The sequence below is a fragment of the Sturnira hondurensis genome, unplaced genomic scaffold (assembly GCF_014824575.4).
Source record: "Sturnira hondurensis isolate 20B ecotype Veracruz unplaced genomic scaffold, ASM1482457v3 Scaffold0013515, whole genome shotgun sequence".
Taxonomy (NCBI): domain Eukaryota; kingdom Metazoa; phylum Chordata; class Mammalia; order Chiroptera; family Phyllostomidae; genus Sturnira; species Sturnira hondurensis.
The window spans coordinates 2,316,915-2,327,700 of NW_028086146.1; the positions used below are offsets into that span (position 1 = coordinate 2,316,915).

The 10,786-nt window shown below is 35.5% G+C and overlaps 1 protein-coding gene across 2 annotated transcripts in view; it reads right to left on the reverse strand.

Annotated features, from left to right (window-relative positions):
• The window catches only part of SMC5 (structural maintenance of chromosomes 5), a 95,592-nt gene that overhangs the window by 54,612 nt on the left and 30,194 nt on the right, over window positions 1-10,786 (reverse strand). For both annotated transcript variants that reach the window (XM_037061684.1, XM_037061683.1), the window contains exons 5-8: window positions 9,735-9,869; window positions 8,271-8,411; window positions 4,830-4,991; window positions 3,987-4,058 (exon numbers count right to left, since the gene is read on the reverse strand). In XM_037061684.1, the coding sequence (XP_036917579.1) occupies window positions 3,987-4,058; window positions 4,830-4,991; window positions 8,271-8,411; window positions 9,735-9,869 (510 nt within the window). The remainder of the gene's footprint in view (window positions 1-3,986; window positions 4,059-4,829; window positions 4,992-8,270; window positions 8,412-9,734; window positions 9,870-10,786) is intronic.

Genomic DNA, 10,786 nt, shown 5'->3' on the forward strand with positions numbered 1-10,786 from the left:
CAATTCAATCATTACATCTACTTTCTGTGCAACTTTTGTTGGTTAATTTCTCTTGAAACCACAATCATCTCTTGCCTAGGTGACTATAAAAGTCTCCTAAATGAACCCTCACTTTTATTTTTGCTCCATTTGGTCCATTCTCCAGAAGGCAGCCCAGAGTTCTCTAAAAATAAATAAATAAACTACTGTTTCTCTCTACTTTAAAGCTTTCAAAGCCTTCTCATGGTTTCTTACTCCGTTTTAAATCAATTTCTGTTTCCTTTCTTTTTTTCTTCAAGGGTCATCTAATATAGTCTTTGCCTACCTTTATATCTGCTACTTCTCAGGAATAGTATTGGACCAACGAGGATACTGAAGCAGACTGTCAAAGTGTTGAGAAAACATTATCATTCTGAATTTAAAATCCAGACATATTAAATTCCAGAGTGACTACAAAAAGCTTTTTTCTGACGTACAAGGACTGTTCATCATTCAAACAGCCTCACTGTAACACCTACAGAAAACACATAGCAAGGAAAAACTGCAAAAATCCCTACCCCTTCAAAAGACGGAGCCAGTGCAAGTACGATATAAAAAGTAACATAGCCCTGGCTGGTGTAGCTCAGTGGATTGAGCTCAGGCCTGCAAACCACATGATCACGGTTCAATTCCCAGTCAGGGCACATGCCTGGGTTGCAGGCCAGTTCCCAGCAGGGGACTCACGAGAAGCAACCATACATTGATATTTCTCTCTTTCTCTCCTTCCCTTCCTCTCTAAAGATTAAAACAATAAGGTATATTACTAGATCTAAGTAAAAACATAATAAAGAGTAGTATTTTAAATAACTGATGAATAAAATTTCTGATGATATTCACATGGAGTGGAGGAAGAACAAATAAAAGCTAATTAAGATTTTTGTCCTAAGTGGAAGAAATAGTAATTAATCTTTTTTTTAGGAAAATGTGTTATTTAAGCTTTACGAGTAATCAGTACACTAGGTTTAGAATATATAACTTTAGAAAAAACAAATGAAAAAAATCTTGATCAATAGCAACAAAGTAAAAGAGGCACAGGAGGAATCAAACAAAAAGCAAATAAAGTAGAAAACAACAGTAAATGTGAACTGGTTAAACTCGTTTACTCTAAGAAGTGTCCCACACCAAACAGAAAAAAATTTCAAAACAAAACCCAGTATGTATTATTTACAGTAAATAAAAACATAATGCAGAAAGAACAAAACAATAAAGCTTTAAAATCTAGGAAGCAAAAACTAATATAATCTCATGAAAAAATAGACAAATCCACACTCATGGGTATTGATACTTTAAAAATGAATAAATCAGATAGGTAAAAAGATAAAAATGAAGGACATTTGTATAAATATAATTACAGTAAGCCTGTTCTAACACATATATCTTCACATCTAAAGACAGACTACACATTCTTTTCAAGTATACATAACCAAATATACAAAGCCAAACATAAAATTCCAAAGAGGTCTCAAAATATTCTAAAATAAAGTCATAAAGGCCACATGTATTAACAATAAAGCAATATAACCAGAACTCTATATAAAAAGGGCTTAAAAATTCCATATCTATAAAATTCAAGTAAAAACTCCTATATAACCTTAAATAAATGAAAACATTAAAATAAAAATGATAAAATCCACCCTGCCAGGGTGGCTTGGTTGGTTGGAGCATCACCCCATGCACTGAAGGTTTGTGGGTTCGATCCCTGGTAAGCACACATACCTAGGTTGTGGGTTCGATCCCCAGTCGGGGAGTGTACAGCATGTTTCTCACATCGATGTTTCTCTCTCACATCAATGTTTCTCTCTCTCTGTCTCTCTCTCTCTCTCTCCCCCTTTCTCTCTCTCTAAAATCAATAAACATATCCTCAGGTGAGGATTTAAAAAAATTATAAAACTTAAAACTGTAAAACATAAAAAATTAATACCCTAAAATATATTTATTAAATTAAGGAAAACTCTGCACAGCAAAAGAAATCATTAACAAAATAAAAAGGCAACCTAAGAGAAAATACTTACATATCATAAGTATATGGAATTGATATCCAAAACATGTAAAAATTTCATAGAACTCATTACCAAAAAAAAAATCTGATTAGAAATGGGTGGAAGATCTGAACAGATGTTGTTACAAAAAAGACACACAGATACATGAAAAGATGCTTAACCATCACTAATTACCAGAGAAATGCAACTCAAAACCACAAAGATGTATCACTTCACACGTGTTAGAATAGCTAATATCAATAGCCAGTGGCCAGATGTGGATAAAAGGAAACTCTTGTTCACTGTTGGTGGGAATGTAAATTGGTGCAACCACTATGAAAAATAGTTTGGAGGTTCCTCAAAAAACTAAAAATAGAACTAGCATATGATCTGGCAATTCCACGTTTGGGTGTTTATCCAAAGAAAACAAAAACACTTAAGTTGAAAATATATACGCACTCTCATGTTCAATGTACCATTTTTTACAATAGCCAAGATAGGAAAACAATCTAAGTGTTCCTCAATGGACGAATGAAAAAAGAAAATGTGATATATACACAATGGAATATTATACAGCCATAAAACGAAGTAAATCCTGTCACTTGCAACAACATGGATAAAACAGGAGGCTCTGCTAGGTGAAATGAGCTCATAGATACAGAGCACAGACTGGTGGCTGTCAGAGGTGGGGGTTTAGTGGTTGTGTGAAATTAAAAATTTTGTAACTATGTACAGTGATGTGTATTAACTAGACTAATGATGGTAATCACAACACATACAAATAAATCATTATGCTATATACCTAAAACTAATGCCATGCTATTAAAAAAAGTGAGTAAAAGAGAAAGGGACAATAAAAGAGCTGACTAAAATTTCACCCTTTGCAACAGTATGGATGCACCTGGAGAACATTATGCTAAGCCACTCGGAGAAAGACAAATATCTTATGATTTCACTCATATGTGGAATCTAATGAACAAACTGAACAAACAACATAGAGACAGACTCATAGATGGAGAGCAGGATGACAGCTAAGGTTAGGGAAGAGGGTGAAGGGACTGAGCAAAAAGGAAAAAGCACTCATGGACATGGACAACAGTGTGGTGATGGAGGGGGGAGAGCGGTACAAGGGGATTAAATGATAATGGAGAAAAATACAATAAAAATTATTTTTAAAAAAGGGCTGACTCCTCTAAAAAGAGAAAATACAATCCCAGAGACTCTTAGAACTAAGAAATGTCAGGTATAAAAGACACCACATAGAAGAGATTCCTCCAGCTCTACCTCCTACCCAGTGTCCCCCCACCCAACCTATACACAGACCTTGAGCAATAACACTGGCAGCCAAGCTTCTGTCAGGAAAATCTGAGGTTTATTCTTTAGAGAAAGAAATGAAAGAGGCCTGGCACTTAAAGATAAAGGCAAAGTGAGGCTGAAAACTGGGAGATTAATGTAATGTTTCAACTACAAGGAATGGTCCAAGTTATATAGCTAACCCTAAGACAGATAATTCAAAATTCAGTTCCTGAATGGTCCTGGAAAATAGAACTCCACAAATATGTGAGGATCTGTCAGCTACAACATCCACTTTCTTGACCAATCACCCTAAAACAATTTTGCCATCAAGTCCTACTCATGAAAACAAATTTGTAATCAGCTTTTTAATGCCCTACTCTTGACATAACTAAATAAATTCCTTATAATTTAATTTCTGCTATTAAGGTAACTAAATCAAATTTTATCATTACCCGAATTAAAAACAAAACAAAACAAAAACTACGGCCATACAGCTGCAAAGATCATAATGCAAATTTACGAGTAGTTTTGAGCAATTTTTCTTAATTATCCTTTGTGCAACTGGTATAATAAGAAATAGAGAATGATAAAGACCTTAGAAAATTCCCAAACCAGAGACTGTCCCCAAATCCAGACCCAAAGATAAATGTTAGGGCAAATTAGCATAATAAAAATTTCAATATAAAATCTTACGTGTTTATCTTTCTTTTCTATAACATCTTGTTTTTGTTTGCATTTCTGAGATGTCTCCTTAATATCTGTTGCCTGTGAGATTGAACCAGAAAGGGGGAAATTAGTTAAAAACTTAAGCAAGCAAATTATGTGCTCTGCCCATCCAAGTATTAAGTTGTTATGTAAGTTAACCCTCAATGCTCTTCCATTTCTTTCAAATCAAATACATAATTATCACCAAAAACACATTACTTGCAAATCTATATAAGGTTATTCCTATTGATATTGAAAAAAACAGCAGCAATATGCAGACATATTTTTTCATCTCCTCACACTTATTTTCTCACATTCTTTCACTTGATCCTAAAAACAATCCCACAGGACAGCAGGGTCCATAGTTTAAGCCATCTTCAAAAATAATCTTTGACTCCAAAATCTCCCTAAAGGATGAAGGCTATAATCATCAAAATTTTAGTTATATTTTCAAAATACAAGTAATATTCCAAATGCCATTATACTATTTATTCTAAGAAACAGCAAAGTTTTCTGTATCACCCTCCTCCAAAAGGGTATATATTTAGAAAGACAATGTAATAAGTTCACAAAAGGAGTTCACTGTTTCTAGAAACACTACTTTGAATCCTCTTATAATTAAAACAATCACATTTCATTTTTCTCTTTTCATATCTTGTATTTCTATAAAGCAGCAACCTTCCAATGGTGATGATTAGAACCTTGAAAGCCCTGTGGTGGTAGAATTTTGTCAAAGAATTTAAGGAACCAAAGCAACAAGGAAATCTGCAAAGTATTTTTGTATGTGCTAAAATAAAATAGAGGAAGTCCAAAACTGAGCCAGAAAAGTACCTTTGCTTTGATTCGAGCCTCCAAAGTGTGACGCTGGTTTTCAATTTCTTGAATTCGACTTGTCATAGGAATCTGCCCATCTTTAAGTTTTCTGACTTCATCCTTCACTCGGTCACGAGCTAGCTTTACTTCTTCATATTCCTGACGAACATTTTCATATTCCTTGCAATTATTTAAAAAAGAGAAGTTAATGCACTACTAGTTTAAACTAACACATATTCTAAAATCAAGATAGAAGCAGAAACTAAATCTATGAAAAGAGAGTTTTGACATCCATTTGGCAGGTGTATCAATATGAACATTTTGCCCTCTGAAACAACTTCAGAAATGGTGAACACAGACATGATTTACTAAGGGTCTTGATGCTCACTGAGCATTTATCTCCATCAGTAGTTTGGACTCTCTGATGTCCATCTCTTCCTGTTTCTGAAACTATAACCTAATGGCTGCTAAAATGAGGTTCTCCTTTAGGAAGATGAGATACAGGAATGTATTAAAGACACAAAAGAAACTCAGTTATGAAAAATAAAAGTGAAAAAAGTAGGAGACAAAAACAAAGTTAAGTCAAAAAACCAAAACAATGTATGCAGGTAAAAATGATGCTTGTCATGTTATAGGAATTAATAAAAATAAGTGGAACATTAAGAGAAGTAAAGAGTGAATGAGATGAAGTTAAAAAGAGAAAAGAAAAACAGTAAAGCAAAAAAGTAAAATAAAAAGTGACTGAGCTCATTCTTAAAAAACAAAAGAAAAGAAAAACCAAAGACTTCATAAAATAGTGCAAAAATGGATGTAGAAAAATGTAACGAAAACAAGCTGAAGGAAGGAAAAAGTTTAGTAATGGCATTATGGAACAGGGTATGATGAAGTAGGGCCATGGGTGAGGAGTGGGATGGACATAGAGAGAGGTACATAGTTCTCCAATCTAGTAACAATTATTTCCATCCTAACCCTGGAAAAAGCATTATAAAACTTTCCTATTCCGTTTTACCCACTGGAAAGGAATGCATTGTGGGAAGTGAATCTTTAGCCAAATTGTGCTCATAAATAATAAAATACACGTCATACAATGTTTACAGATAGTCGCCTCAGTAAAGCATGTGAGAAGATTATAGCTGAGTCTATGGCTGAATGTGGTATTAGTGGCACACTCAAAGTAAATTTTCAGTGACTGGAGGCCACTCGAAAATTTAATTTCTGACTTCCAGCCAAGATGGAGGCGTAGGTGGAAACACTATGCCTTCTTGCACAACCAAAATTAAGGACAACAAAGATTTAGAAATAAAAACACAATCAGAACAGACAGAAAACTGAACTGTACGGAAGTCCGACAACCATTCAACCAGATCAGTAAAAGGGGCAGAGTTGGCGGCCAGTGGAAAGGGGTCATGGCAGGGAAAGGTGGTGGCTGCTAGACCCGGGAGCATGGGCGGTGCGGGGCTAGCAGACCACGGGCACGGGGAAGAAACAAGCAGAGCTCTCAAAGTGGTTGGTTGACTTCACTACACATTCACGTGCACATAAACAGGGCAAAAGCAAGCAGCGAGACAGACCGTGAAACCCAGGGCCCCAGCGCTGGGAAATAAAGACTAAAAGCACTGATTGAAAAGGTGCCAGGAGAGACTCCCAGCCTCACAGGAGAATTTGCTGGAGAGACCTACAGGGTCCTAGAATGTACACAAGCCCACCCACTCAGGAACCAGCACCAGAAGGGCCCAGTTTGCTTGTGGGAAGTGGAAGAAGGGACAGAAGGAACTGAAATCTGAGAGACAGCAGAGCAAGCACCATTGTTCCCTCTCTGGCCCCACCCCCACATACAGCGTCACAACCCAGCGACTTGGGTTGCCTCGCCCTGGTGAACATCTAAGGCTCCACCCCTCACTACATAACAGGTGTGACCTGACCACACCCCAAAAATGGCTCAAATGAAAGAACAGATGAAAGCCCCAGAGCCAATACAACTAAGTGAACAAGAGATAGCCAACTAATAGGATACACAGTTCAAAACACTGGTGATCAGGATGCTCAGAGAACTGGCTGATTTTGGTTGCAAATTAGATGAAAAAATGAAGGCTAAACTAATTGAAATGAAGAAAAATGCACAGGGAACCAATAGTGATGGGAAGAAAACTGGAACTCAAAACAATGGAGTGGAACAGAAGGAAGAAACCACCAACCAAACAGAAAAGAATGAAGAAACAAGAATTTAAAAAAAAATGAGGAGAGGCTTAGGAACCTCCAAGACATTTTTAAATGTTCCAACATCTGAATTATAGGAGTACCAGACGGGGAAGAGGAAGAACAACAAGTGGAAAAGTTATCTGAACAAATAACAAAGGAGAACTTCCCCAATCTTACAAAGGAAATAGACTTCTAGGAAGTCCAGGAAGCTCAGAGAGTCCCAAAGAAGTTGGACCCAAGGAAGAACACACCAAGGCACATCATAATTACATTAGCCAAGATTAAAATGAAGGAGAGAATCCTAGAAGCAGCAAGAGATAAGGGGACAGTCACCTACAAATAAGTTCCCATTAGACTGTCAGGTGATTTCTCAAAAGAGACCTTACAGGCAAGAAGGGGCTGGAAATAAGTATTCCAAGTCATGAAATCCAAAGACCTACAGCCAAGATTGCTCTATCCAGCAAAGCTTTCATTTAGAATGGAAGGACAGATAAAGTGCTTCTCAGATAAGGTCAAGTTCCAGGAGTTCATCATCACCAAGCCCGTATTATATGAAATGTTAAAGGGACTTATCTAAGAAAAAGAAGATAAAAATATGAACAGTAAAAAGACAGCCAACTCATGGTTATTAACAAACACACCTAAAACAAAAGCAAACTAAGGAAACTAGAACAGGAACAGAACCACAGAAATGGAGATTACATGGAGGGTTAGTAACAGGGGAGTGGGAGGAGGAGAGAGGGGGAAAAGGTACAGAGAATAAGTAGCATAGACGGGGAGAAAATAGACAGGGGGAGGGCAAGAGTAGTATGGGAAATGTAGAAGCTAAAGAACTTATGACACATGGACATGAACTAAAGGGGGGAAGGCAGGAGGGGGTATGCAGGGTGGAGAGGAATGAAGGGGGGGAAATGGGACAGCTGTAATGGCACAATCAATAATATATATTTAAAAAATAGGCAAAAAGCAGCACAAGAAAAATTAAAAATTTAATTTCTACATGAGTGAACATTTTTAGATCTTAACAAAACTATCTATCTTTAAGGATTAAAATCTGGAAGGAATCGCACATTTGAGTTCTTAGACTTGTTACCTGTTATTACATCACACACTTATATAATAACACAAAAAGATAAATTTTATTACATATGATATAAACCAAAAATGAACAGAAGCAGCTAATTTGAATTTTAGCCCTTCTTTATAACTTTTCTGCTACTTAAAGAATCACTATTTTAGCCTCTAACAATTAAGACTTACCACCCATGGCCTTTTTGCTTCAAGCATCTCAATCAAATCCAAGTGTCGCTTACGTTCATAGAACCTCTCCACATCTTGTTTATATCTTTCATTCCTCTGAATCATTTTCTCTAGGTACTCAGTTTTTTCCTTGCATGAGGTCTAAAATAAATATTTGTTTAAACAACCAGTTTAACTGAAAAGACAATAGGTCAATTTTTTAACAAAAAAAATGTACAACACTAACAAATTTCACAATAAAGAATTCCATAGATGTTGTTAAGTACTATGTAAAATTAACACACACACATAAGTTATGCATGTTAGGCTCTAGGCTCTATAATTTATTAGTTGTGTAACTGTGAGGAAGTGTTGCCATTAATCACTGAGCCTGAACCTCCTGTCTAAAGAGAGAAAGCTATCTGCCTCATTCATCTCAAGGGTGAATTCACTTGCTATAGGTGAAAGTGCAACAATAGCTATAATGTGGTATGCAAATGAAATACTATTATTAATGTTATGAACACCCATGATGTAAGGACTTAGAAATAAGATGAAGGAAAGCTAAAATTTAGTTTTTAAATTGCAAAACAGAGTAACAAGTACAAAGATGTACTTAGAATTTAGTAGAATATACTCTTGTCATTTCTCAAGACAGTGGGAAGTTTCAGTAAGTGTTTCAGATGGGAATATTAGATTTTGATATGGGAAGAGGTAAAAGGACTGATAGAGTACCTGCAGTAAGATAAAATAATTACAACACCTTTGATCATTCACTCTGAATAAGTGCAATAATAAAAATAATATTAAATTATAACAAGACATGAGCAAGCACAGACAGTTACAGTTTGAGAAAAAGCATCAGTTTACAAGATTACTTATTATAAAAACTTATTAATATGTTTTAGTTGCGGGGCCCTGAAAAAATTATTCATTAAATAAAAGACCTTTACAAACGATATGCAAAAAAGATATTTTAAATATATATGTTGTATTAAAGTTGAAAATAAAAACTCCACACTACTACTAAATGTACAGTTGTCTTACAAAGTCAACCCTCATGCCACTGAAAAATACTAGAACTGCTTCAACAGAGACCCAGTATTGAAAGCTGTACGGTGGCTGCTGCATTACACAACACCGCCCACATGGCCTGGCATACGGGAGGCATTCAACGAACATTAAATGAGTAAGAGAATAATACTTAAACTCCCTGAGAGGAAAAACCAATACTTTATAATACTATTAGTCCTTAGAAATTCAATTAATAACATATATTTAAGGAAATGATAGTCAAATTTTTCAAAGTTTACATTTAGCAAATCCATTCTCACTTTTTGTCACCTAATTAATGTTAGCAATACAAGCCTATATGAAAAAACCCACAAATATATGAATTTACTCAATGAATTAGAATTCACTTTCCCACATTTTGAGAAATGGAAATTAATGAGGGATAAAAATGAGCCATCCATTTATAAATACCTCTAGTTGTTTTTCTTTCTCCCTGAAGTTTTTGAGCTCACAGTGGTATCTGTGCATTTCTGGAGGACCAATTGATTTCTCAGTAGCTTCAAGTAGTTCAATTTTACTGAGTTTAGCAAATTCTCCAACTTTATCCTAGAGCACAAAACTTAAATGTCAGCAACAATTATCATTTACAAATACCTTCAAAACACCACTCAATGATCACAGTCATCAAGAAAAAATAAAAAATCTTTATTTTCAGATGTGCTCTTAATATGAATTCTGTCCTTTCACATATATTCTTTAAAATAATAAAACTAAACTTAGGATATAAACTGTCATCCTTCTGAAAACCTTTGAACAAATTTATATGTGAACACCTTCTTACACCATACATAACAATCAACTCAAAATGGAGTAAAGACTTAAATATTAGACTCAAAACCATAAAAATCCTAGAAGAAAACATAGGCAGTAAAATCTCAGACATTTCTCGTAGCACCGAGATATATTTTTTCCAATATATCCCCCTGGACAAGGAAAACAAAAGAAAAAAAAAATAGGACCACATCAAACTAAAAGTTTCTGCACAGCAAAGGAAACCATCAATAAAATGAAAAGACAACCTACTGAATGGGAGTACATATCTGCCAATGATACATCTGATAATGGGTTAATATCTAAAATTTATAAAGCACTTACAAAACTCAACACCAAAAATACAAACAAAAAATGGGCAAAAGGAGCCCTGGCTGGTGTAGCTCAGTGGATTGAGCGTGGGCCTGCGAATCAGAAAAAATGGGCAAAGGACCTGAAGAGACACTACTCTAAACAGGATATACAGATGGCCCAATAATCATACGAAAATATGTTCAATGTCACTAACCATGAGAAATGCAAATTAAAACTCACGGTTATTATCTCACTATACTGAGATAATCACCACACATTTGTCAAAATAGCTATCATCAGTAAGGGAACCCTTGTGCGCCGTTGGTGGGAATGCAGATTGGTGCAGGCACTGTGGAAAGGAGTATGGAGTTACGTCAAAAAATTAAAACTGAAGCTGC